A 27,219-nucleotide genomic window follows, 5' to 3' on the forward strand; every position below is an offset into this window, starting at 1 on the left:
GGACTGAATGTAGGGAGCACACTTTACACAGCCTTTTCTTTCTGGAAGAGCAACAGTTTTCACAGAACAGAGCGTGCTCTGTCCCGCAGCCTCCAGGCTGCGGAGGAACGTGCAGGCCTGCGGAGCAGCACCGGTCGCTGACTGGGGTACCGAGCACCCCGGTGGGCACCACCGCTTCCCGAAGCGCGCCGGGGAGAGGCTCCGACGCTCACACGGAAGGAGGTTTGCCCTGTAGCTCTGGTGTTAAAGAGGTTTCTGTCAGCACGAAGGGGAGAGGGAACAGAGTTTAAGCGTAAACACTTTAAGGAATAAACACAGTGACTGCAAGTACAGCGTTAGCTTCATCGGACTGCACGCCAGACACTCTCAGCTCCGCCACTTACACAGGAAGGTTTTTAAAAACCGCACAAACACGCGCATGAAAGGCTGGAACCGGAGGGCAGGCAGGATCCCCAGCCAGCCCCCTCGCCCCGAAGAGCGGGCACGGCATCGAGGGCCAAGCACTCGCCTTCGAGTGTCAGGGGGTGACAATCCCAGATCAGCCCTGCTTATTTCTGAAATACCCAGGTAATAAGCAGGTAGCCCTGCTTATTTCTGAAACAGTCCAGTTTTGAAAACGACTTCTCCAAAGGTCCAAAGCAAGCCTTGTCATACAAAGCCATTGCTTCTGCAAGCCCTGGTCCTTCCTGACCTGCACAGACCGCTCCCTTGCGTTTGAGCTTCAGCACGGCTCAAGCCTTCGTGTTGCTCTAAGGGCTCAGGACATTGACTCCATCGAGCAGGAGATAAAACCAAAGCATGCTTCACGTTCAGCCCGTGGGCACGGGCCCTACAGCCGTTCCCAAACCCCAGACCTAACGTTCTTGTTAATTGGAGTGAGAGGTGACAATTTATAGCTCTGCTGTCAGAGGGCGTTTTCATTTTAAAATTATTTCCTGCTTGGTGCTTGTCAGAAAGGGGATGAAAGTGGCAATTAGAAAAACCACCACTTAATGCAGTGGGTAGCAAGGATAATCACACCGTTTGTGCAGTCCAACCATCAGTTCCTAGGGGAACTGTGGTGGACGCAATTTTGCAAACCCGCCACAAAAAAAAAGGCTTGTTCTGCTGATTCCATTATTCCCCTTACTTTGGCTTTAGAGAAAAATGTCTGCTTACTTGACGAGGTGCTGTATGAGTAGCTCTAACATCTCTCTGTTCTTCTCTGGTAGTTTATAGACCAGCGCGTGAATGGCTCCCAGCCTGTAATCCAGGTTCTCAGATTCTGGAAAGAAGAAACAGAAAGAAAAGTTTGTGTCCACCACTTTCAAAGTAAATATGTAAGAGAAAGATAAAGAAAATCTGTGGGAGCTGTTCCTTCTGCAATGTCGGGCTGGCTGGCCAAACCCGGCGACGGGAAGCAGAAGAAAAGTGAGATTACATAGCAACAGGGTAATCATTGTGAGAAACAAAATGAAGTGGAAAGAGGGAGAAATGAAGCTTGAAAGGGAGCTCAGGGTCACACTCTGCCTCTGAGCAGGGCTGGGGAAACGGGCTGAGCATGGCCGGGTACCCCCTTCGCACCCTCGCCCCGCACACCTGGGCAACACCCGGCCTCTCTGCTGGGTGTCTTATCGCCCAGATAGCTGTAACACTGAACAACGCGGTAAAGTGTCCCACAGGGAAAAAATGGAGTCCCTGATCCAAAGAGGTCACCCTTAGAAGCATAAATAATCAAGAAACAATAAAATACTCGGTGTGAAAAGAATAGTGTGGGATCTTGGTAGCTGGGAAGCTTAATGGTGCAAGTTTCTGAGGGAGGGTAGGGAAGGGATTATGGTTTTGCACATACTCAGCCATCATTGGTTTAACCTGTTCTGAAACTAATAAATCTTGGCCTTGAGCACAATCAGTAGGTGGTGGAAAATCTTCCTTTCCAAGAAAGAACAAGTGTTATTAATTCTCCAGAGGTCCAAACTCAGAAGAGGCGGGCGCTCTCCTACCCTCCTGTTGACTTCGAGGAGGCACGGGACTCTGGTCTCCATCTCAGCATGCCGGCACTCAACAGGCTCTGAGGATGCAGCCAGTTCGGAATTACTGTGGCTTGTTTGAAATGGCCATGACAACAAGAGAGCTGAGGACTGGCTGGCTTAGCGCCGGTGATGCCCTGTCAGTATACCCATGTTGCTTGGCTAATCTCCGTTAATACTGGCTGTGGCTCAGTCCCAAGAGCTGCAGCAGAAAAGTGTCTTTCATGTGCCGGTAGACACTTTGGATTCAACATCCCAGGACAAATTTCATGACCTAAAGGGAGCACCTAGCTGTGTGGCAACAGCACAGCCCATTCCCTCACAGGTTTTAAAATAAATATATTAATACTAATGAGAAACAATTCTCCTGGGACACTTGTGCTGATTTCAGGCTAGTTGATATCCCCTGGCTCTCCAGACCCTCTGAGAGCATGAAACCCTGTTAGAGGGAAGAGCACTGCAATAGCAAAGGAAAGAAGGGAAGAAATACCACCACCGCCCTTGCAGAATTATGCACTCGGAAGAGGGGGTCACTCCTAGAGGGGAAAGAGGCCGGACAGCCCGGTGCCGGGCTGGCAGAGCTCTGTCAGTGATCCTGAGGCACGCTGGTTGGGCTGGGGACCGTCAGCAGGGCAGCTGCGGGACTTACTGGCAGCCAGGACCAACTCTTTGTGGAGCTTGTATGTCATGACGGGCTCAGACAGGTTCCTGCAATAACCAGAAAGAAAACTGAGGTCTGGCAGGGCAGCACGACCCACTCGTGGCTGGCCTCGAAGGACCGACAGGCAAACCTGCGAGCCCTCCAGCACCACCGCTTCCCGGTGGCATCTCCCCCGCAGCCAGTATTATTTAAACAGCTTTCCCCACAGGATGTGGGCTTTTACAACAGGCATATTTCTAAAAAAAAAAAAACCAAACCAAACCTCGTCCCAAAGCCTTTGTCACTTCTTTGCCCTTTCCAACAGCCAGATGTTAACATCTGGCAGTTCACTCTGCTTTTCACCTGATCAGCCCCAAGCTCCTTTGCCTGCTCGGGCAGGTGCGACCCGCAGTGGTACCTGAGATAAAACTTCAATGAGCTGGTAATCGTCTTGATGTCCCAATCACCGCTTTGGAGATCCACGTCCCCCGGACATTTTGGATCTGGAAGAAGAACAAAATGGCTTTAAAATAAGGTCCCTTTTGAGGCTGTTCATATAGCCCGCTCTCAGGGAGGGCATGCTCGAGACAAACGCAGCTACAGCAGCACGTGAAGAAAGCTGCTGATTCCCACCGTTGGGAAAAGCAGAACAACAGTGCCAGCGTCACTGTTTTGGAAAGGCTGAGGAGCAGCGCTAACTAGGGACAAGGGAAGAGCAGAAGGTAACATTTAAGCAGTGGTGAAAAGTCAGTGAGGGCATATTCTCTATAGTTGTTTTTTTTCCCAGCACAGCCAAGACTGGCAGAAACGACACATTTCAACAGATCCAGAGCTTTCTGATATCCGAAGTAACCTAAGCGTCCAGCTCCAAACCCTCCTTCGCAGCTACTCCCCCGAAGGCTGCTCTGGCAACGTCCCCTCTCGCTGCAGGGCGAGGAGGGAGCCGAGAGGAGGGGGCACAGCGGCAGGGACGCAGGCTTTGCTCCTGCCTCCCCTCCCCGAACAGCCCCATCGTTTCTGCGGTACAATGAATAAAGGACACGGTTGGGCGATGGGGGGCAGCTGGACTAAAGAAATAAACTGCATGATTTTTTTTAAAAAATAAACAGGACTAGAGAAAAAAAAAATTCTCTCTCCTTTCTGAAGTTCAGGATGAAATCCTTCTGCAGCAGCTATTTCTGTGTTGTTGGCCTCTCCATTGTGAGGTTGTACACAGTGGGGTGGGAAGTGGTCAACCAGAGCAGTGCATACAAATAAAACGAAAAGCCACTCGCTGGTGGTGTTCAGAGGAGAAAACCGCAGAGCTACCCACAAGGAGGGTGAGAACCAAGAAGCAATACAAACTTAGGCTAAGTAATTAATCATTAGGCAGGCGTAACTGGACAGCTGTCTGAAGGCATGGCTCCATGGGAATCGCGTACAGCTATACGTCAGCACAAACCAGCCGTTTTAATAAACAACAACAATAGCAAAAGCAATAGTAAACAACAGTAAAACACAACAGTAAAAGCTCGCAGCCTGCCCTGGCCCACAGGCACCGCGGGCAGGGGCGCGATGGCCTCAGCCAGGTCCCAGCCTGGGAGCGCCCGTGCCGGCAGGGAGCAACGCTGCTGAGCCCACAGCCTGCGCAGGGAGTTTAACTGTTTCTTGTGTAACGACTACCCGCCACTTTACAGGCTTGTACAAAATGCAAAATTCAGTGCACAGAAAGGCTTACAGCAGAAATGCCTACATCGACTAATTAATGTATACATTGCATACAGTGAGGTACCCCAGTCCTTCCGAGTGAAAACCTTAAACCAGGGTAATGGCCTCCCTGCGGCGGCCACCTTCTCAGTATGGCTCTCCGTGATAGCCCACTGAGGACAAGGGTCCCCTGAGCTCGACTGGGGGGGCCGGTTTAGGAGGTGGCTGTGTGGGAGCCGTGGGACAAGGCCCCTGGCCACAAGCAGCACCGGCCGGGCGAGCTCCCTGGCAGCAGCGCGGCAGGAGGGGCTGCCCGAACGCTGGGGCCCTCAGCATCCCGCACGCTAATTAACGGGTGCTAACCTTCAGCTCTGGTTCTCATTTGCACTGCCGAAATAAGACTGGGGACACGGGCTGCTGTCAAGGGAAAGGAGTCGTGACGGCTGGCTGAGCAGCGATTCTTGCTGTTGCTCGACTGTCGGGCGATGCTGGCAAACCCGTGCCACATGCGCCCGACCGCTCCAGCCGCCCTGCTGTCCACGGCCCCTCCGCTGCTGCCGCGGCTCGACCGGCAGCTCCTGCAGCCCCAGACCGGGAGCTGCCGGCCGTGCCGGCAGCGGAGGAGAGGGCGAGAGCTTGTGTGTCTTTGACCAACGTCCCGCACCCCGGGCCCGCGGCAGGAATATGTCCCCAGCACGTGACGCCAAAATGCCAGAGTATTTTTAGCACGCGATGGGAGAAGGCTTGTTCCCACTGCTCCAGGGTCACTGCCTCGCTTTGTCTCGCTGCTGCTCACTTAACCTAAAATGCAGGTTGCACCACAAACACATAAATGCAGTTTCAAGGGAGAGGCCATGGAGCGGGTTGCAGAAAAAAGCCCAGGAAAGAAGGGGAAGATGTGCTTCGGGGGGGCCGCGGGGACCGACAGCCGCGCTGGGCATTGCTCACCGTGAAACCCGATTCTCTCTGTCCCTCTTAAACAATACAAAACCAGGACGATCTAGTTGCAGGGAATCATTAATTCTTACCAAAAAAGGCATTCAGCAGCTTCTGCACCTGGATATTGCTGCCAACAGTCCGGTAGATGCCCTCCGTAGTGATCCCTAGGCAGGAGAAAGCAGAAGAGCGTTAGCCCCGCTCCTCCCCAGCCGGTGGAAGTCCAAAAGCCCCATCTAGTGGAACCGCTCGCCCGGCTGCCGGGCTGCCGGCTCCGCAGGAAGGCTTCTGCCCCGGGAGCCCCCGGCTGCCCCGCCGCGAGGGGCCGCAGTGGCCGGCGAGGGGCCGCAGCGGCCAGGGCAGGAGCTCGGCCGGCCACCGGCGGGCACGGCCCCCAGCCCAGCGGAGCTGCACCCTCTGCGGCGCCCGTCCCCGTCCCTGTCCGGCGCGCGCAGCCCACCCTGGAACAGGCGCTCGAGCTGGCGAGCCCCCCGCCTCGATATGCTGCTGCTGGAAAGAGCGCTGCTCTAACGTCCATTTGTTCAAATCGCCGCAGAAGGTTCTTTGAAAAGCAGGTTCTCTGAAAATCCCGGTCAGGGCCAGGGAAGGCAGAACTGCTGCGTTGGCCCACCTTTGCGAGGAGGGCCACGTCCCCAGGGGCTCTGGAAATGAACCCAGCCCCCTCTCCCTGCGGCAGCCTGGGGTCCAGCTGTTCGGGAGGGATTTATCTTCCTCCCATAGCCCGCGCCAGCAACGTACGTGGGTACAGAAAGACCAGAGGGTGAGCTACCATCCATCAGCCTGCTTCTGTCCTGCTGCTTTTAACAAAATGGGTCTGAATAAGCCAGTACCCCAGTTAACCCCTGCCTGTCCCCCAGCACAGACTTCCAGAGCTGCTCTCCTTCTGCCTAACAATCAGTTTGCTCAGAGCCAATGATGAGAAACCAATGAATGAAAACAGCATAAAGGTGGAAATTAAATCCCAACCAGAATTTGGGATAACGACATTCCAGACCGCACAGGATCGCTGCTCCTCTGACACACGTTTTTCGGTCAACGACACGAGACTTTGACTTTTAACTAACAGCGCTACGCCGCAGAAAACGCGATATGGTTCCAGGCCGCGGGGCGCAACGCGTGCCAGGACGGCGGCACCTCCCGGCGCCACGGCGGGCACCTTACCTTTCGTTTCCACTGCGTTGATGCACTTCCGTACAAACTTGAAGCCGACCTCGTTCAGCTCCACTGTTTCAAAGAAGAGACGCGGGGTTAGCCGCCGAGCGCCGGCACGCGCCTCCCCGCGGGCAACGCCTGGCACGGCCCCGCACCCCGAGCCTGCTCGGCGCACGAAGCCGCGGGGCCCCAGCGCACAGCCGGGTCCGCGGCTGCGTCCTGTACATCCCGCCACGAAAGCGCAGGCTTGCTTTACATCCTGGCAAGGAATTATTAGTTCCATATGCTCTCCAGTTTTCCTTGAGTTTATTTTGAGTTACAGCGTCGCTCCCTACCTCCTTTCTGTCTTTAATAATAAAAGCGTAAATCAGAGTCCCGCCACACGTGAATTTGTGTCTGATAAGGAGTTGATTAATCATTTCCAGAGCACTGCAAAATCTGCAGTTAAAGCTCTTCCACATCATAGGATCGTGTAATTTCTGCTTATCTACTCGACCAGATTAAACAGCAAACCCAATACAGCTCGACATGCCGAGTAAAGCAGAACACAGGTTTTCGTTCCAGCCAGTTAACCACAGACCATCGCTGTGCCTGTTTCGCAGGCATCACGACGCAGGTAGGAAGTCAGGATTTTTTTCTATACACATATTTCAACTTCTGTAACCACACTACTCCTCTGCTATTTTTTCTGGGATATATGGAGGGATTGTCCAAGTTCTAATGAGAAATATCTTTTTGTTCAGTGCAAACTTTTACATTGAATTTCTCCTAAATGACCACGCTGTTGTTGGTTTTGTTTTAGGTTTTTTTTTGGGGGGATAGGGGTGAGTTGTAGGCTTTTTTGGAGTTTTGTTTTGTGTGTGGGGGTGTTTTTTAATGTAAAACAACATTCTACTTGAAAAAACAGCCACAAGACACATCTGGACCAACTCCAGTCACAGCACAGGCTGTGTTGGTGAATCCTGTGAAATCACTGTATTTTCAGCACGTTGTTTATAATGATTCTCTCTGAGCAACAGCGATGAAAAGCTCCGACATATCTTAGCTCCAACACAGCAATGAGTAAAGACACCGTTAAGCACAGAGCCACTCAGTACGTGGTATATATAATGGTATATATGCTGGTATAATATGGTATGTATATATATAAAATGGTATATATATTGGTATAATATGACTTGAAGTCTTTCTAGCTCCAATCTATTAAAAATAGAGTGTATTTACTTTTGTGAAATGCTGAGTCGCATTCTTTCCAGGCCTGTAATGCAAACCCAGTCGAACAACAGCTTTCATGCTTATGCCTCTGATAACGCTACCTCTACGCTCATTAAAGTCAGCTAATTAAAGTGCCGGTAACAGCAAGCTGTAAGATGCAGGAGGCAAGTTTTCAGGCAGCTAACGAAGCCCCAGCGCCTCGAGGACACTCGCTCAGCCACCGCCGCAAGGGGAAAGGCCAAGGGCAGCAGCCTGCGGGGGCCGCGGGCCAAGGTGGTCGGGCGGGAGCTCCCGGGAACCAAATGCCACCTCTATTTTCCTGTTATAATCTTTGCTAAGGGAAACATCCTCCAAATCTCTCACTGATCTTTTTTCCCCTCAGTTCGTTTGGGGTTTAGAGGTGCAAACTGAACTCTGCATCCCGCTAGTTCTTGCTAAATAAAAACCGCACATTGCAATCGATAACTTTTACCATTTGCCACTCATTCTTATCTGGCCTGAGTATTAGGCACTGTGATGAAAAGGAAAGAAGTTACGCTGCCGGCACGGAGGGAAAGCACAGCCTATCCAGCAGAAATCAAGGACGAGTGTATCGGCAAGGGAATACACTGCCCGACCTCCGGACAGCTTCGGCAGCTCAGAGAACAGCAACAGAAACGACTCACTTTCCTCCTGTTTCGTGATGGGACTGTGGTAGATCTGAAAAAGGGGAGGGAACGGAGGAGGAAGAAACAAAAACATAATGCAACGTGATTCAATATTTATTTTCAAAAGAAAATGCAGCACCCCATAAATCACCCAAAGACAGTCATAAACAGTAAGACAATCTCCCAAAGAAATGTCACTTTATAATTAAGGAAGATACCATTATCTACACAATAAATGAGTTTTTGCTGACTTCCTACATTTCACTGGAGCACCTATTTCTAGGAAAGAGGTCTCCCAAAAATAAACAGGAAACTTTGTCCTTTAGGTGCCCTGTAAAAAGGGCAGCTGGACAGTCCGGCACACAGGGGTATGGGTTGTTTGTTTGTTTGCTTGCTTTTAAACTTTGCTTTGTTCAGAGTAAAGGAAGGAAACACCAGCAGGCACCGAAAGGCAGGCGAACGCTGGGGCAGGGTGGCCGCTCTGACGGGCCAGACTTTCCAAACACTGCTCAGAGCAGGGACAGACAAAAAATCACCTAGAATCATAGAATTGTTAAGGTTGGAAAAGACCCTTAAGATCATCAAGTCCAACCGCTAACCTTTCACTGCCAAGGCCACCACTAAACCAAGTCCTTGAGCACCACGTCTGCCTGGCTTTTAAATCCCCCCAGGGATGGGGACTCAGCCCCTGCCCTGGGCAGCCTGGGCCAGGCCCTGACAGCCCTTTGGGGGAAGAAGTTTTTCCCCATACCCAACCCAACCCTGCCCTGGCGCAGCTTGAGGCCGTTCCCTCTCGTCCCATCGCTTGTTCCTGGGGAGCAGAGACCGACCCCCCCGGCTCCAGCCTCCTTTCAGGCCGTTGCAGAGCGCGATGAGGGCTCCCCTCAGCCTCCTCTTCTCCAGACCTCCCGCAGTCTGGAGCGTGAGTTGTGAGCAACAGAAATATCGAGCGTTCCAGACCCAGCATGGCCACGGTCCTTAGGCAGCCTAGCACAACTTGGGAATGTACCAGAGCTTTAAAGGAGGAAAAAAAAATCCCCGTTGCAAGTTGTGCTGCGAGCAGAACAGCACAAAACCCCATTTTGGCCATGCAGTGGCTGAACTGAAGCCCGAATTACGGGTACCAGCAGCGGTGGTGCCAGCTGCAGAAGGAGCCTGCCTGTGGCTGCGTCCCCGCTCCGCCGCAGGCCCCGCCGGCAGAGGACACTGCTCGGCAGCAGATGCGCGGCCGGGAGGCCGCTCCCCGAACACTCACCGGCTCCTTCCCGTCCATGGCTTCCATCCACAGCCTTCGATTGGCTTCCGAGAGCGCTTGCAGCGTGATGGTCCCAGACCTGTGCGGAGTTCACCCAGGGACAGGCAGGAAAATGAAACAAAAGTTGTTTTTAATAAACAGCAGAATGTGATTTCATCCAGGTTTACAGGGTTTATCTTGGAGGCCATTTGAATACTAAGCATCTCACCTTTCATTAGTTTCAATGTCAAAACAAAACCTTTTGTCTATAGAGTCAGTCTTTCTCCTTACGCAGGATTTCAGTGTCAGGTCCAAGGTGCCCTAGGAGAGAAAATTAAAGCCAAGATTAGAGGACAGAAATAGGGGAGATTTCAGGCTCCTCAGCACCCTTAGGCGGCAGCCCAGCACGGCACTGCCCGTAGAGCAGCAGGCTCCCAGCGGGGGCCCTGCCAGTCCGATGGCACTGGTACCAGGAGCGCAGACGGGCCTTCCCACCATCAACAAAGACAGGGATCAAAGGCTTTGCGAGCCAGGCTTCCTCTCCTCAGCCACAAAATCTTCTACGTTTCACGGCACTACCCCGCAATCAAGTGCTAAATATCTCAGCCACAAGCAATACGCCTCCTCGGAGCAGGAGCACTGCGATGAACAAACCTCAGCAGGCAGTTGCTGGGTCTTTGAGGCCAGGACCGTGCTTGTCTGACACAGCTGGGTCCTAATTTTTATCAGGGCTGAGCAGCGCTACCAATTATCCATAGCATTCGTGGTCCAAACAGCTTTACCCAAAATACCTTGTAGAAAAAGAACGTTAACTGACCAAATCTAGAGTAGAGGCACTCTGATGAAAGGCCGGCACTGCGGGGCTGAGCTCTGGCCCTTTGCGTTCACGCCCCTTATTAAGGGGCATTAATTGACTCTAAAGCAGAGTCAAGTTGTAACGTGATCGTGAGATCTCCACGACTTCGCAGGAACTCTGAAGAGACACCGGCAGACCTTACAGCCAACCAGACCCCGGGGCTGAGCCTGCAAACCTGGAACACGTTCGTCACCCCGACTGTCACTGCCGCTGCGTCTGCAAGACCTCTGACAGCAGCAGATCAAGCAGATCCAGGACGGCCCGGCGGCAAAGGCAGCCTCCTCCAAGATTACATCTGGCTTACGCGCCGTGATGATAATCTCCTGGCTGTGTTTTGTGCCTGTGCTGGTCGTTTGGGGCTTTTAAGAGCACTCCTTGTAATTGTGGCATTTGAAGTTGTGTGGCCAGCCGTGACCCAAAGGTGTAGATTACCAGACTGCAAGAGTTTGGGAAGGGGACTAACTTACATTTTTACAAGCCCCTGCCTGCATTAATTAGCCTTACTAGACATGTTTACAGCAGAGACGACAATAGATCTGGACATTTCTTTGCAAGGTCTCTGCCAAGGGCTTCCAAAAAATACAGTTTATTTTATTGGGGCAGCGTGCTGAGGGCTGCCAAAGAACAGACCATGAGATCACGAACTGGAGAAGAGCATGCCTGACCGGGAAGTTCCCGGGGGATGTCGCTCCATGGCAGAGGAGGGCGGGGGGACTCAGCTGGACGCACTTGCTGTACTCTGAGCCACGGTCTGTCATCCACGCCTGCATCCTACCCTCCTCTGTCACGCCGAGGAACTGCAGGGAACTCCCAGACACATTGCTCACTGGTAAAAACCAAAGCCCTTTCTGAAAGAAGCAGTTCCCCAAATCGTTGCCTTATTGCACAGTTCAGAGCTGCAACTGCTGCCCTGTCCTCCTCTCCTAACGCTGGTCCCACTCACATGTAACCAGTTTCAAGAACAGAAATCAAAATCACAAACCAGTGACTGTGTGAACATGCAAAGGCAGATAAATACTGCTTTTGAAAGTGCTCATTAATAACTTGAGTAATTCAAGTACTTGCAGGCACTGCCAGAGGGCTATGTGCAAACCAGGCTGCAGTTTCACTGCCCATTTGCATGGATAAATATAAAAATTAGCTTGTCTAGAAAGGCAGAGATTTCACACTTGACCAAACCTGCAAGTCACCACTGCCTGAATAACGCTGACATTACACGAACCTGCGTCTCCACTGCCAAACCCCGCAGGACTTCGGGTCATTTGGGAGAGAGGGAGGTGAAACTTCTCTTTGCAGAGGTGCTTCCTCCAGGTCGCACCGAACCGCCCGCCCGCGCGGCCCGGCAGGGAGGGGACACGAAGCCCACCCCTCTGCTCTGTGGCCCGGAGCCCTTCCACGGCCGCAGCATCGGGACCCAGCCCACTGTCAGCACGTCTTGAGGACCGGCGCTGCCAGACAACTGCTCCTGACAGCAGGGCTGGCCTCTGCTGCCCTGGACGTGGCATTTGTGTGTCTATTTGCTTATGGAAAGAGCTGACGTGGGCGGATTGAAGGTGAGACCTGATGGCTAGGTCACTGTTTGCAGACATCCCTCCAAGAAACCAACTCACTTGCTTAGCTCCAGGCTTCTGGTCCATGGGCGTCATCCGTAAGGTTTTTGCCTCTTTTTCGTACTGGCAATAATACTTCACCCAGGAGATGCCCAGCGCCCCTGCAGAAACACACGGGAAGCTGGAGTCAGAGACGGCGCCCTGGCTGGACGCAGCCGGCAGGGCATGGCCGGCGTTTCCCGCATGTCCGCACGTCTCCGGGGACGGACACCGCGGCCCCGTGGGGACCCCTCCCTCGCCCGCGTCTCCACCAGCAAGAGCCAGGAGGAGCGAGAGGGGGAGAGGCGCGGGGCGGCAGCCGCCTCCAGCGCCCTCCCAGAACGCTGCTGGTGAAAGGGCGTTTGTGGGACTCTGGCCACCAGCCAGGCTGGTTTGGCCAAGTCCAGCCAAGACTTACACTGGCAGCATCCTATGTGTCTTGAATGCTTGTTTCACATAGACACCACTATTTTTCCCCGTTGATGAAAACTTGGCAGTAAAGACAACAGCATCTTTAAAACACTCTAAAGTTCCTATTTATATCACACTAGATTTATTGTCACTTTTCTTTGTTGTCTTAACTGAACCCCTTTATGTGAAATACTTCAACTGATATTTTTTCTGGGTTTTTTTGTTTGTTTGTTTTTGGTTTTTTTTGTTTGGGTTTTTTTTTTTTTTTTTTAAGTTGCAGTTGTCAGGAAGAACAACTCTCTTCATACTTGATTTATAGGGAAAATATAAATAGAGGCAGCAAACAGTCATTGCCATGCAGGAACATGCAACATTTGTTTGTGGTCTAAAATTACTGTCTATGTGTTTTCTTTTAAAAGCAGGGTAAACATACGTACAAAGATATGTATAAATACATTTTTATATATCATCCAAAAAATAACTGCTCACAAAGTAAGTTGTCTATAGACTCAGAGGCCACAGCTCTGCATACAGGCTTTTGTCCCCTGAGCGTTCATGGAAAGCTACAGCGAGTATTTGTAAAAGACTGAATTAGGTTTGATTTGATTCTGCCCAGAATCGCAAGTTCCGCTCTCAGCAGCCTCGCTCTCGTCGCCGGTTAGCGCTTCAGCTGTGCTCAGATGCCCTGAGACGCTGCGGGAGGGAAGCTGGGCAGGACACCAGATTCGTTCTGATAACACTCAGCCAAGGTGCAATCTGCCAGAGCTCCAGTCTCTCCAGCGCTACAGCGGAGTAATAAATCTCATCTAATTTGAGTGCAGGGCAATTAGCTCCTTGCTTACATGGCTCATGTAACCCAGAGAACGCTCTGTGCCACCGCTGGGAAAGCTGGCAGCTATAGCTGCCGGTGATTCCCCGGGCACCCTGCGCACTGGCAGGCGGTGACACCCGGCGCAGCACAGCCCACAGAGCCGCCGCGGCTAAAGCTGGCCTGGGCACAGGAGCCGAGCGCAGCCCACGCAGCGGGGCTACGAGCAGGGCAGCCCAGGCTTACACATTCTTTAAGGCATTCAGGTGCATATCAAAGCCATTACATTTCTCCTGAGTGTACAGATAGCCCTCAATGGTCGGCTGCCCGGGTAGCTTGCAGGTTAGGGGGGCTTCCTTCATCCTCTTCTTCAGGTCTTCCAGCTCCTCCCGCGTGCTGGAAAAATGATTCCTTGTCTGTTAAGAGAAAACAAAAAGAAGCACATTTGAACATGAGCAAAGAACGAGCTTCAGGTATCCCTGGCCAAATTTTAGGTGCTCTGGCAGAAATGAACCGGTCCCCAATGTACAAAATGCAGAAGCCACTCCACAAATTCACATGAAAACTCCAGCTGTAAGAAGAACCGGACTCCTGAAGATGATTGAAGAGACAAGGTTCAATATATCGTACACGGAAACGGTGTTGAGGAGTGATGACTGGGAGGATACTTGTTCTTTCAATAAAAGAAACTTAGCACATTTTAAGGTTAGGTGGAGCAGAAGGAAGCACCTGAACTCCTCTTCGCACCATTGTTTAGGTAACGGGCGTATTCTCCTACAAACCTAAGGTATTGATTCCTTAAAAGATCATGCTACACGGCTTGGCATGAGATTTTTAAAGAGTCACATCAACATGGGGTACAAAATCAAGGCATTTTTATGGAACACCACTTCGACCAATGGATGAGCCAGCAGCAAACTCAGCTTGGCACAGATTTACGGCTGTTGTTCCAGAGGAATGAGGGCCAGCCGTGAAAGACTGAGGATAAAAGAAACAGGAGACAGATATTTTACCCCATGAGTATACTCAGCCAGCTGAGGAGCCTACCAAAGCATGTAGTAAGCCGACACCATTAAGATCAAGATTGGAGGCCTTTTTAAAAGACGTGCGCAATTTCGGTCTCATGAAATTGGAAGAAATTCTCAGGCTCGTTTATGCACAAGGTTAAATGATACAATTGCAACAGTCCCTTCTAGACAGAGAAAAACACTGTAATAGCACCCGCAGACTCTCTTGCGCAGGAGAGGAGAAAATACACGTGAACTGAGAAGGAAATAACTTTATCTGCACCTCCCACAATGCAAACATGGACAGGCTGTTTTGCGTGGAAAAGCCTTGCCACCAGAGGCATTTAAATACAAATGAGAATAGAAGTCACATGCAAAAAATACTTCAGCTGGGCAGGAACTCACATTCTGCAGGCTGAGCTGAAGCTGCTGTTTATAAGGGAGGAAATCCTGCGTGAGCTCAACTGTCAGGTTGTTGTAAGTAAAGAGGCTGTGGAGAAAAGCCAGCACCTGCAAAGGAGGGAAAGGACACAGATTAAACCCCTCTTCTATATTTCTAATCAAAGGAAAGACAGACAGGAAGCGGGGTTTCAGAAATTACATATACAAATTTATTTTTTTTCCTTACAACTTTAGAGTGATGCAAGTCTTAGTATGACTTATCCACCACAACGTCCCTAAAGCCCAGGTCTACCACCCACACATATGTCTTAATAAAACACACCCGAAATGAAAGACCCTGCTGGGAGAACAAGAGCAGAGCTGCAGATTGCTTGTCCGCGAGACCTACATGATCCCACGCTCAGCCGCGTCCGGCGCCAGGGCAGAGCCACCCACCCAGGGCAGGGTCCCTGTACGCAGCCACGAGCCGGTACCGCCGCAGCCTGTGCCCCGACAGCTATGCGGACCGGTAACAACTCTCTCCCTCTGAAGACAGCTAACGCTTACCAAAGACGAGGTGTCCAAGATAATTCATAACAAGAGCTCTAGCTACCTACAGCGTCCAGCCTGTTCCTCAGGATCGACTTACAGACACGAGAAACGAGTCTGTGGCTTCACGGTGCTCCAGCAAACACCACTAAGGCTGTTAAACTGCAGCAATCCAAGTGTGCAAGGTTAACTCCTGCTCCATCACAAGACTCCCCAGGACTGAATCCAACCTGGTAACTCATCCCCTCCCACGACTGTCAGCAAGTCAGCCTATCTGAGCATCAAACAGCAAGGCCTGAAAGAAGAGGAGGCTCCTACCGGTTCAACAATACTGAATTTCTTGCTTTCTTGTACTTCCTGGATCTGGTAGACATACTCCAGGGAGGACTCAAAGAAATTGTGTCTCTCTTTGTCAACCTGAAGGTCAGCCTGGAAGAAAGAGGGAGAGGTCAAAAAAGAAAATACATCACATCTAGCCTGACAATATTTGACTAGCATTTGCCTGTCAGCCCACAAATAGTTCTGTCCTCACTTAAGAAAAGCCTGCCAAAGGTGTCCGGCCCAGGTTTTGAACACTTCGCACAGAACCAGAAGACTGGAGCGTTGGCCATTCTTCTCAGGTCTGCTCTTTTCTGGCTCCCTTTCATTTATGGATCCAGAACCTCACCCCACTCTGCAAGGACAAGGCTTTCCCAAAGCGTATGTGTTATTTTAGCATAAGCTCCTTCTCCACCTGCAGCCCTGCACCAGTGAGGACAAGGCCACTGTCACGATCCTCTCACCCAGCTCCAGCTGCGACCCGAAACCAGCAATTCCAGAGCTGCAGCACCAGGCAGGACAACGTGGCATGCCGTGTTCCCACAGCTTACACAGATTTTGCCTTGCAAAGATGCTTGTAGATGCATCTGACAACTGGTTTGACAGATTTGATCCAGCTGCTCTGATGTGGGCTGGTGCAGCTGGGGCTTTCCTTTCTGTTGCAACACGCTTGGCAGCAGCATCGGCTGGCGGGCACCCCCTCCTCTGCCTGCTGCTCGCTGCCACCGAGGGCCTGCTGCCGCGACTACCCCTGCAAACACCAGGAGCTAGGCAGGAAACTGTGCCGGCAAAAGTAATAATAACCAGTTATTTGTCAGCCAGATCAGCTCCCCAAGCCAGGTGAAAGGGTGGCCAGTCCCCAGCTGTGCCAGTGTAACCGGTCACTGCCCTGTACGGTGAGGGTGACAGTGCATAAAGCCACTTCTACCGTTCAACACGCTAAGGAGAACTACGAGCTCCATTTCCCTGGTCTCATCCAGAAAATCTAGGCTTTAGGCAGATTTAACTGCTTCTCAGTTTCAACGGGTTACTGAAAAGGATGATTTCCCCCCTTTTTTAAGATCTAGAGCCTCTGGTGGTGTTGCTTCTGCACCCAGCCCTGAAGAAGACTCCATACACACCTCCTGCAACTGGGACTCCTTCTTTTTGGAAGACAAATGCAAATGGCGATCCAGCATAGAATAAAACTTCTCACCATCCTTCTCAAACTTTTTCTTTCTTTCCTGTAGATGCAAGATTTGAAGCAGAACCAGTTATTGGCATTTTCCAGACACGAATATGCAACAACACCAAGATCTTTTGTGCAATTCAGTATTCCCATGGAAACATTCTGGTCGGCCCAACCAGAAGAGGGGGCCACTTTCCACTTGCTCTGCTTTCACAGTCCGTTGCCTACACTGGATTTAGTTACGCCTCAAGATCAACCTCTGGCAATACTTTGTACACAGGCACTTGAAGTATTTTGTCATGTTAGCCTTGTGGCAAAAGCCCCACCGACGAGATAGCGTTCCCCTCTCAATCTCTTCAATGTCAAGTAAACCTGAGACATATTAATACATTGAAAAACTATTCACCATTGGCTAATGTGCTGTTTGGAAACAACTGGGCAAATACTTCAATGTCAAAGACATGTCCGGGATAAGAAAAGATTTGTTAGGAGTTTGGCAATTTTCTGTTTTGAAGCTTTTATCGTGTGTTTCTGAAACACATCAGAACAAAAGCAGAAGAGAAGAAGGGCGATACGTGGGAGGGAAGCGATCATCTCTTTATTAGCAGCGGTGGGAAGAGAGATCACAAACCTCGCAGTCCAAGCTCACGCAAGTTTTCCTGCGTAGCGCCCACCCTGAACACGGCCCGGGGGAACGCTGCCTCAAACACGGCCGTTTCCCAGCACACGATGTGGAGACTTCACCTCTTGGAGGTCTCCTGCAGGTGGGCTGGTTCTTACTGACCCGTTGTACGTCTCAAACGTGCCTACCACAGGCATGAAACACAAAGTGTGGACGGATTTGTTAAGAAAGACTTTGTGAAGGAATCGCTATAATAAAAAGTGTTATTTGCATGGACAAACCTGGAAGGACAAATGTCTAGAATGAGAGCAAAAAGAGACATTTGAGAACAAAACCCAGAGAGAAGCTGAGCTGAGGACCTGGCTGTTCGCTTACGACGACTGCGAAACCACAGAGGACTGTGGCAATCAAGAAACAACCATGAGTAGAAGCCAGGCTGACAAATACTCACATCAGATGGTAACTGAGCCATCAGTGAGGCTGAGAGGCAGTTAAATTGCTAAAATAAGGAAATCCCAGCCAGGCAGCAGCCTTGATGCCAGGTCCAAGTAGCTGAGGACTAGTGTATACATACTACAGGCTATGTACAGGATGCCCAAATCCTCTGTCTAGCTTTTGAAAGCTCAAGAAAAGTCGAAAGCAGCGTTAGGAAATCTCAGCCTCCTGCGGAATTACTGCTATCTTTCAACAGTTATCTCCTAAAAGCTCAGAAACGCTGTTCTCTTGCCCCCATTCAGAAATTCATGAATAAGCAAACACACACCAATGCCACCACAAAACAGAGCAGACGGACTCCACCAGACCGGCTGTATCAGTTATTTTCCTCATGAATTCAGCAGTGACTGCAAAGTTTGAAGCTGCATTTCCTAAATGAAGTCCTTTCTCTGCCTTCAGTCAGTTCTCCTGCCATGAAGTTTTGCTTCCCCATTCCACGTGCACGGACTGCTCAGTCTGTCTGACGGGACGCCCTGCACAGCGGGACGCCTGCGGGCTCCCGAACTGGTACTTTGGCTCAGCACGGTTAGACCTCGCCTAACCGTCTGCTTTCTTCTCAGCCCCTCGCTCATAGCGGCTACTGCCGTATTGCCTCTGGAAGAAGAAAGGTTATTTTCTGGTGGGCACACACAGGGAGACGCTCGCAGGCTGTTTACTGGAGCACGCGAAGCTTGCACAGCTCCCCGCGTTACCCATCGTGGGCAGCATCTGTCAGAGAGGGGCAAAGGCACCCACGTTCGACGGCTAGGTCAGACCTCCCGGCAGCAGCCACCTTGGCCTTTGCTGGAGGAGCAGCTTGCCATCAGCACCCAGGCTCCTGGCGGTGGGCATCGGTTCCTTACGCAAAGGGCGGCCAAGCGTCGCTGCCAGCGGCCTTCCTGCGAAAAGGGGTTCTCACCCCACAAGAGTCCTGTTTCGCTAATCCCTGCCCATTGCTACTGTGAAAGCACAATTACTAGGGAAAAACGCAGAGGCACCAACTCGAATATCCCTGCTTATATTTAACTGCCTGGAGTAGGGCAGGCTTAGACCAGCACGCCTTTTTACCCCAGTAATTACTGCCCTACAGACACCCTGTAATTACAAGACCCCTGAAGGGAAGTACATCTTCTGGCATCATCCTCTGCCGCATCAGGGATCCCGAACTCCGCGTTAGCAAATTCACGCCTCAGAATAAAGAGAGATCCATATCAAATCCAGAGGAACAGAGAGTGCTCTGAGGGTGAAACCTAATTTAAGCAGCAGTGCAGCTGCGGAGCCGATGCCAGGAAAGACTGTCAAAACAGAACACCGCCCTCGTGACTAACACCCCTGATAAGTAAATCCAAACCCAGAGAAGCAAAAGCCTTTGCAAAGCAGCAATTACCGTGTCTGTAAGGTCACACTTTGGATGGTCTGTCTGTGCCATCAGATGCCACCTCTAACACAGCCAGGACCCTAGCCTTGTTTTCACTTCTGTAACGAGGAGTCGCCAGACGCCAAGGCCACAGAAGCGCAGTGAAACACAGCTGCACCGAGAGCACCGGCGGCCGACGCAGCGCCGCGGGTCTGCAGCTCACAGCTCTCCTGCTGCTGGCTTCTGGCACCTCAGAGAGGATGGCTACGCCGGCAGCAGGCCCCGAAATGCGCCGGTGGTGGAAAGCTAGCTCTGAACCCAACCAAGAGCCCAGCTACCCCCACGGAGGAGGCACGCAGAGGTGGTCTCTCAACACAGCAAGGGACAGTGCCAGCCCCGCTCCTTAGGGGACCCGTGGGCGAGCAGCTGAAGGAGCGCCAGGCGTCCTGTCCTGCCTCTCGACGCCGGCGAGCGGCACACGTGGGGTGACTCAGGCGTCCCCACCCTGGTGGAGCGGCCACGAGGGACGGCAGCCACGCTCCAGCCCAGAGCAGGGACCAACCTCTCCCACCCTCCGCCATCCACTCCGGCTGCGTGGCTGCTCGTCTGCCCCAGGAGCTGCGGGAAAGCACAGGGCGAGGGAGCAGCTGCCCACGGGAGCCTGGTGCGGCCGTGGCCGGGCACGGCAGAGCCCGCAGGCAGGGGAGCGGTGCTGGGCAGGGCAGGGGGATGCGCCTCTGGATGCAGCAGCCCCGGCGTGCAGGGCTCCTGGCGAGACGAGCATCTCGTCCCCAGGAGAGGTGATGTTGCTGTGGGTGGCTGTGGTGCCCATGCAGAAGGCCACAAGAACATGAGCCCACGGGGGAGACCACGAGCTGTGGGTGGCCGTGGCGCCTGTGCAGACGGCCACAAGAACACAAGCCTGCAGCCGCAGGGAGACTACAAACCAGGACCCACGCAGCAGCTCTGCCACCAGCTCGCACGGGCAGCGCCCCGCGGGAAGACACGGCCTGTCCTGCAGCAGAGGGTCATCTCTGCAGTGGAAAAGGAGGGGAAAAGGTAGGTGGAAAGAAAGAAAAAGCCTGGGGGAGCAATGGAAGAGCTTTTTCTGCAGCAGGAGCTCGGAGGCCAGACAGCAACCCCTTCAGGGAGCACCTCCTCCCCCGCCAGCGCCCACGGGCAGGCAGGGGCACACGGCTGCGCTGGGGGTGCAAGCACCGAGCTCTCCCTGGGGATCGAGGGGATCGGGAACGATGGCAGACGTGGACACCAGTGTGCGGATCACAGCTCACCCCAGCAGGAGAACTGCTCCCATGAGGAAAGGAGCGCAGCACAGAACAGCATTTTTGGCCACTAAAAGGGGGCTTGCCAATCATTTCCCACTCTGGCTAATTAACATATAACTGAAAAGCAGAAGGATGAACTACAAATGCCTCCTGATTGTCAAGCCAAGGCTTCTAACAGCTTGTTGGCTGCTGAACAGAGCAAGCCAAGACAAAAAAAAACAACACAAAAAACCCACCCAGACTGAAGCACAATCTGGAAACATGAGCACAAATTAGTTCTTCATGAATATTCAGCAAAGGACAGCATTACCTTCCCATTAAGATTTGCCAAGTCCAAGAAGCCGCCCAACTTTCATTTATGTGCTCACCAAGAGAAACCGAGCTGATTTCACCTGAATGCAGGCAGAGTCACGCAGCAGCGAAGGAGGGTGCTCTTTGAAAGCTTCGCTCTCTAAGCTTCAGCAAATGCTGCTTTAACCAGAAATAAGCTGGAGCCCTTGGGAAAGCACCGGCTGCCCAGTCCAGCGGTCAGTCCACCAGCAGCTTCGGCTAGCTGTGCGTGCGGGGTCCTGCCCCGTGCACCGGCTGCTGCTGCCGGGAGCAGGGCAAAGCGGGAGCCCCTTGGCAGCTGCTTGGTTCCAGCTTAAGTGAGAGATGGAGCGGCCGAGGACTAGGGGCGAAAGGGGCAAACGGACTTGCCAAAACTCTCCCTTAACCATTAGTTGCTAATTAGGATCCTCTGAAATTCCTATCCTAGAAGAGGCAGAGTGAGCTGCAAGCGAGGAGCCCAGCTCATGTGGCTACTTCTCTTCTTCTTCAAGAAAAACAAAACAAAATGAAACGGAACACACTTTGCCTGCCGCAGCCCCCAGCTCCGACCACACCTGCGGGGGTTCGGGTGGAGGATCAGCACCCAGCAGGACACCCAGCAGGACACCCAGCAGGACACCCAGCAGGACACGAAGGGCAGACGGGCGCGCAGCCGGCGCCGGGCGCTCCCAGGCTGCCCCTGCCCACACGGCCCTGACCCTGCTGCCTCCCCAGAGCAACGTGGCTCTGAGCAGAGCTGGGGAAAGACCGCAAGTTGAAAGCCTGTAAATATTAGATGAATCCGCTTCTGCTGCATTTCCCGCCCCAGTATGCCCCGTTTCGATGAAGGCAACGATAATCCTGCTGAAACCGCAGCAGAGCTACTGCGCTCGCGACATGGACGCCCAGTAACGAACACAAACAGTGATGTGTTCACCATCTCTCGATAAAGAAGACAGCACTGAGTAAATTCAAACCCCAAGTCAGTTTGGGGAAATCGCAAGCTGTTGCTGGAGAGGAGCTGAAGGCGCGAGATGGGCGGCAGGCTCTGCTTCGGCTTGCAGCCTCATCTGGCAAAGCGGTGGAGGGAAGAAACGGGAAAAAGAGAAATATGTTCATATGGAAAAAAATACTTCATGCCCGAGTTTAATTTTTATGATGCATCAGCAGTTAATACAAAAAAAGATGATTTCTAAAAAGTAAAATGCTGTTGAGGGGTGTAGAAAGAGCATTTCTACAAAACCACACTCAATTTAACCTGGTCTTCTTCCCTTACCCACTGCGTTCTCTCAAATGCTCCTTAGATCTTGCTCCCACAGAGATGAAAGCAAGTAGAAGTTACTGTCCTCCCTTTCTTTTAAAATCATTGTTAATGAAATATTAAGAACAGAATTAACTAAGTACTTCCAGGAATACATGTTGTCTCCTACGTAAGAACTTTTTGAAAAACACTGCATTTATTCAGCATCCCAGAGCGTAGTAAACATTCCTCCCGCAGCTTACAACGTGTCCAAAGAAGTTTTTCCCCTCTGACTTTTTTGTTTTGCTTTGTGTTTTTGTTTTTTTTTCTTTTCTTTTTTTCTTAAAAAAAAAGCTGCCTCCTTCCAAGTGGAATCGGAATGAAACTTTTTCTATTCAAATCCCCCTAAACTGGATGACTGCATCATGGCTTTTAGCGAAAGCACCCCAAGCCCAGAACAGAGCTCGCCCGCAGCGTGGGAGCTGAAAGCCGAGGCTTTGCTGGCGGCGGCCGGCGGGGCGGGAGGGACAGGCCCTGCGCACGAGGCCCCGCGGCAGCGCCCCGGCCGCGCCGCGCCGAGGGCGTCTGGCCTGCGGGAGGGCGAGGAGGCGCCTTCCTCGGGCTGCCGCAGGACGCGCGCGTGGCTCTGCCGCAGGGCTCTGTAGGCCAAGAGGAACGTGCGCTAAGTAACACCGCGCTCGTTCGGGGCTTCAGGCCGCAACCCGCCCTACCGTCCTGCTTTGTGGCGAGCACGTCTCTCATCACCCCTCCTTCCCCTGCTCATCAAGAACCCCGCCACCCCACAGGCCACGCTGCTCCTTTTCAAACCCCACGGTCAGGCGCGGCTTCGCCAGGCACACCCGGGACTCGGAGCCTCTGCGAACAGAGATGGCACAAAACCCACCGAGTTCACAGCCTGCGGGGACCGAGCGCGCAGTCTGCCCTCCATAAACACCATCTAATGTGAAATGAAAAACCAGACCGCCCCACACGCTCTCTCCCTGAAGCGATCCCCGCGCCTCCCCGACGCCACCCGCGCCCCTCCCGGCGCTCGCAGCAGCCTCGATTACGCCGGCTCCCTTACGCGCTCACCTCATCAGTGCCGCACCCCCCGCCCTGAACTCTCACCGGCTCCTTAGCTTTCAGCAGAATAGGGTTCCGTGGCCAGGGCTGAGAAATGGGTCAGCTCACGGGATCCCGGATCCTCCGCTTTTATTTTTGATGTCTACACATACAAACATTTACCAACAAGTCCCGGGAAAAGCGTCGATCCCAGGGGTCTGCGGCTAGCAGGGGAAGGGGGCTGGAGGGGGCGGCTGCGGCGGGCCCTGGCGACGCGGCGGGGGCTCCCCTGGGTGGGAGCACGCCATCGGACCGAGGAGACTCCATTCATCCCCGGGAAAACGGGTTAATGCAGACTCAGATGTCTTCGTCAGACTGACTGGCTGCTCTCCAGCCAGAGTCATCACAAAGACCCAATTCAAAGGCTCTTCCTATCTGGCTTCAGCATCTTGCAAAGAGAACAGAAAACATCTCACAGAAGGCAACTCTGCCAAAATATGGGAAACGAAAGCAGAGGGCACAAATTCTCTGTGTCATGTCTCCAGTCTGCTCCACAGCCCGGCCCTGGCCTCCCTCCCCCCGGTGTAAATCAGGAAGGATCTACTCGGGTGATGCCAGTCAGCGGAGGCACAGCAGAAACGGAGAGGGACCCCTCGCTGACAGAGCGCCATTGTGAGGAGTCCTCATTTGTATTTCACGCCTTCTGCTGAGGGATGCGAATGACCCGGAGGAGCTCTGCAGGCTGGCAAGTGAAGGAAGGCTTTGTGCCCGAGGCGGTACCAGAGGAGGCAGCCCAGCGGGACCCGGGCCAGCGGTGTAGCGCGGGCTCTTGTCAGGAAAGCGCCGGAGGTGACGGCAAGGGTCTGGAGCAGGCTGGGGCTCGCTCCGAAACTCGCACCTGCTCAAGGCTGCAGGGCGGCACTGGAGACAGCGTTACCTCCCGCGCATCCCCTGCCAGCACGGGTGCACCTGCGAACGCGGCGGGGCGCAAAGCGCTCCCCTGCAAGCTCCTGCGCGCGAGCGCTTCTGCTGAGCCGTGGCAGAGCCCTTTCTCACCGAGGTGCGCCCGACACCTTTGCAGTTCATGTTCCTCACAAGAAACAAAAGCCAAAGCCAAACCACAAAGACCTCCAGGCCACCTGCAACGAATCCCTGCCCTCCGCCACCTCTCTTCGCTGCTTGTGAACAGCGTCCTGCCACGGTCACTGCCCGACGCCTCCACCTGGAGTACGCTGCCCCATCAGCAGGGACCAAGGAAGGGCTGTAGGCTGCCAGGTGAATCCCTGTCAGCGCTCCGAGCCCCCCGCTGCCGCGGCTACGGCACCAACCGTGCCGAGACAGGCGTCTGCCAGCCAGGCACCGGCCAGCTCCGGAGCAGGAGGCAGGGTACGTGACCCACGGGCAGGAGGCGGCACGGCTCTCAGAGCAGAGCGCGCTCCGGGATGTAGACAAAGTAATCCTTACACACCTTAAGGGCTACCTGAGAAGAAAACAGCCCGAAGGACACTTTAATACTGTCATCTGAACGTTTGCAGACTGTTGCCCTCTTGACTTAAGTGTTCCATAAACACAGAGGGGAAAATAAGCTTGACCTTGTCCCATGACTCTCTTCTAAATATGTGCTGGCCCTACCGTTAATGCAGACAGCTCAATCAGGAGGGAGTTTTCTCTCAGCCCTGGGCACGTCCACGTGCTGGTAACACAGAGGCTTGCTGCAAAACCCGCCGGCTGCAAAACCTTCGCCACGCTCAGACTGCTGCGGCTTCTCAGAGAGGCGCTCTACACCCAGAGCTGTGCAGGGGGATTCTGAAGGGCAGGATGGTGATCGAGTATCGTTTCTCAAATCCTGTATTTATTAAACGTCGGAGACTCCAGATGGGCTGGGCTGAATCCAAGCCCCAAGAGTTCTCCAAAACATCTCCATTTCTGAGCTGGTTCAGAGCCAGCCCCATTTCAAGCTGCCGCCGAGTAACGTGGAACCTGGACTTCTTGATAGCAGACAAGGGAAAAATAATCTTTTCTGCTCAACATGTGCAGGATTTGCTTTTTATAGTTTGTTTCTTTAAAAGTTTGGTCCGTCTGAGAGACTCATTAGATGCTTTATTTAAATATTTCATAACAAAAGCCTTATGACTATAATCAAGTTTGGACTGCCGGCCTCTGCTGCTCTTTCTCCCTCCCACTCTAACACACGCTTATCAATGAAAAGTATTTTATTCTCAGTAGCACTGAATGAACAAAAGGGAGAAGAGGGAAAGCAGCAAGGAGTATCTCCTGACCACCGGTCGAAACAAGCACTCCTCACTCAGGATGGAGACGGTGCTGGAATCAGGCCAGAAGAGAACCCAAAGAATTCAGGAAAAGGTTTTGGAGCCTCTTATGATTGAAAAATCAGACTAAAAGTCACAGCACGGGCTGTCTCCTGCCAGCAGCTGAAAGCCAGCATTGGATGGGGAAGTTTCTGAAAGCATGAAGTCAAAACGTAGTACAACAATTGTCTACTTTTTAAAAACAAGAAAAAAAACCCCAAACAAACAGGAGAAAAAAAATCAAATTCAAACATAGTAATAGAAAACAAACAAATCTGTTCAAATTTAAAACAAACAAACAATCAAGCCTTACCTTGGTGAACCCTATTTGCTCTTTCCGAAAGTTTTCCAAAGGTTTGATCAGCAGGTCACTAGCGTTTTGTACCTACAGCACAAAGAAAGAAACAGTTTAATTACAGGACGCACATTCATTTTCTCCTAAATAGAGGCTGAACAGGGCTAGAGGCCAAGAACTCTTAGATTTTAACGTCTCTGACTTGCAAACTTGTTCTCTGTCTGTAGGTGAAGTCACTTAACCCGTCCGTACCCACGTTTCCCCACCCGTAACACACAGAAAACCCCAGTCATGGCACGCGAGGCTTCGGGGACGTTCCGTACATGACAGACGGGTTTCCCCCAGCCTGCCACCAGCCCTGTGCCGCAGGCCGTGCTCAGGCAGGACAATCCCGCCAGTGACAGCACCGGCCACCCATCCTGTTTTAAGAGAACCGCTGTCCCTGTCGGGCACGGGAAGGGCTGAGAGATGTGCAAAGCAGGCTGGCTGCTGGGTGAGCTCTCACTAGGAGCAGCCCCAGCAGGCGAGGCAGGTTGTTTATCTCTCCAAGATGCACAAAACAGAACAAATATATTCTCAAAGCACACTGGAGACTGCTACTTACTTGTCAGCTCCGCTGGGCGCCTGCCTGCAGCGAGCTGCCCTGCCCGCGCTAAGGGGTGGGAAGGGAGCGGAGAAGACGTGCTGCTGCTGCAGCTGCTCCCCCTCCGCCGCTGCCGCCGGCTCCTCTGCTCCAGGCAACGCGGCCGCGCTCCCTCCTGGCACCCAGGCACCCCGCTGCACTAGCCCTGCTTTCCACGACAGCATCCACCCTTGTCTTGCGTGCAAAGCTTAGATGGGTCAGTAAGATCCTGGAGGCAGGGACCTGTTGAGCTACTAGCACCTCCCAGCGAACACAGCAGATGCTCATGCTGGTGAGTTCACTGCCAGAAAGTGGCTGCCGCAGTCCCGAAATGAGCTGTTTTTCAACGTTAAGCAACCCATAAGAGCTCAGCAAGGCCATGATGGGCAGGAGCTGCTTCTCAGAGAAGGTGTGATGAAGGCCCCAGGCTCAGGCGAGCAGAAGACAGAGCTGGGGCTGGCTCCCTGCCATGGCTTTCTCATGGTCTGGCATTTCTCACCATGGACAGCACTGGGCTTGATGGCTCTAGCAACACGGCTCTCAAATAAAGGATGGACTTTCCTTCTCCTGAGATCCAGCCAGAAGAGGAATGACAGCAGGTTATCTGTCACAGCAAGAGAGTAACAATAACAGCTAGGGAAAAAGGAAAGCCTGCCTGTGCCTCTCCCAGTCCTGCCACATGTCTGAAAGATGCTTTCCTGGGACATGCTCTGTGCTCCCTCTCCACGGATCCACAGGCAAGCTCACCCCAGTTCGTATCACTGGCTCCAGCTCCACCCTGACACTGGGACGTGACCCGCTGCCTCTTCCCGTCCCCACTTCTACGGCGACAGGCTGCCTCCTGAGCTCCAGAGAAGGGAAGAGAAGGGGATACAACACTGCACTGCCACAGCCCTTTTAGGTACTTTAAAGCTGATGAACGTGGTGACAGTGTGAAACCTTCTGAGTGAGCTACTGTAAAGGATTGGTCCTACAAGTGCAGGGCAAAAAAAAGATTTAGAAAAGTTGGGCAGCAT

The 27,219-nt window shown here is 52.7% G+C and overlaps 1 protein-coding gene across 5 annotated transcripts in view; it reads right to left on the minus strand.

Moving 5' to 3' along the window:
* The window catches only part of OPHN1 (oligophrenin 1), a 68,445-nt gene that overhangs the window by 15,386 nt on the left and 25,840 nt on the right, over window positions 1-27,219 (minus strand). For 3 of the 5 annotated variants that reach the window (XM_082323652.1, XM_082323651.1, XM_082323650.1), the window contains 14 exons: window positions 25,600-25,671; window positions 16,581-16,682; window positions 15,460-15,570; window positions 14,617-14,721; window positions 13,491-13,620; window positions 12,007-12,107; window positions 9,770-9,861; window positions 9,562-9,640; window positions 8,325-8,358; window positions 6,454-6,516; window positions 5,364-5,438; window positions 3,068-3,152; window positions 2,659-2,717; window positions 1,159-1,264 (listed from right to left, as the gene is read on the minus strand). In XM_082323652.1, the coding sequence (XP_082179778.1) occupies window positions 1,159-1,264; window positions 2,659-2,717; window positions 3,068-3,152; window positions 5,364-5,438; window positions 6,454-6,516; window positions 8,325-8,358; window positions 9,562-9,640; window positions 9,770-9,861; window positions 12,007-12,107; window positions 13,491-13,620; window positions 14,617-14,721; window positions 15,460-15,570; window positions 16,581-16,682; window positions 25,600-25,671 (1,214 nt within the window). Of the gene's footprint in view, window positions 1-1,158; window positions 1,265-2,658; window positions 2,718-3,067; window positions 3,153-5,363; window positions 5,439-6,453; window positions 6,517-8,324; window positions 8,359-9,561; window positions 9,641-9,769; window positions 9,862-12,006; window positions 12,108-13,490; window positions 13,621-14,616; window positions 14,722-15,459; window positions 15,571-16,580; window positions 16,683-25,599; window positions 25,672-26,185; window positions 26,682-27,219 lie in introns of those variants that run through there. The other 2 variants (XM_082323654.1, XM_082323653.1) reach the window with 2 other exon arrangements.

Source organism: Platalea leucorodia (assembly GCF_965183815.1).
Source record: "Platalea leucorodia genome assembly, chromosome: 10".
In the NCBI taxonomy this organism is placed as follows: Eukaryota; Metazoa; Chordata; class Aves; order Pelecaniformes; family Threskiornithidae; genus Platalea; species Platalea leucorodia.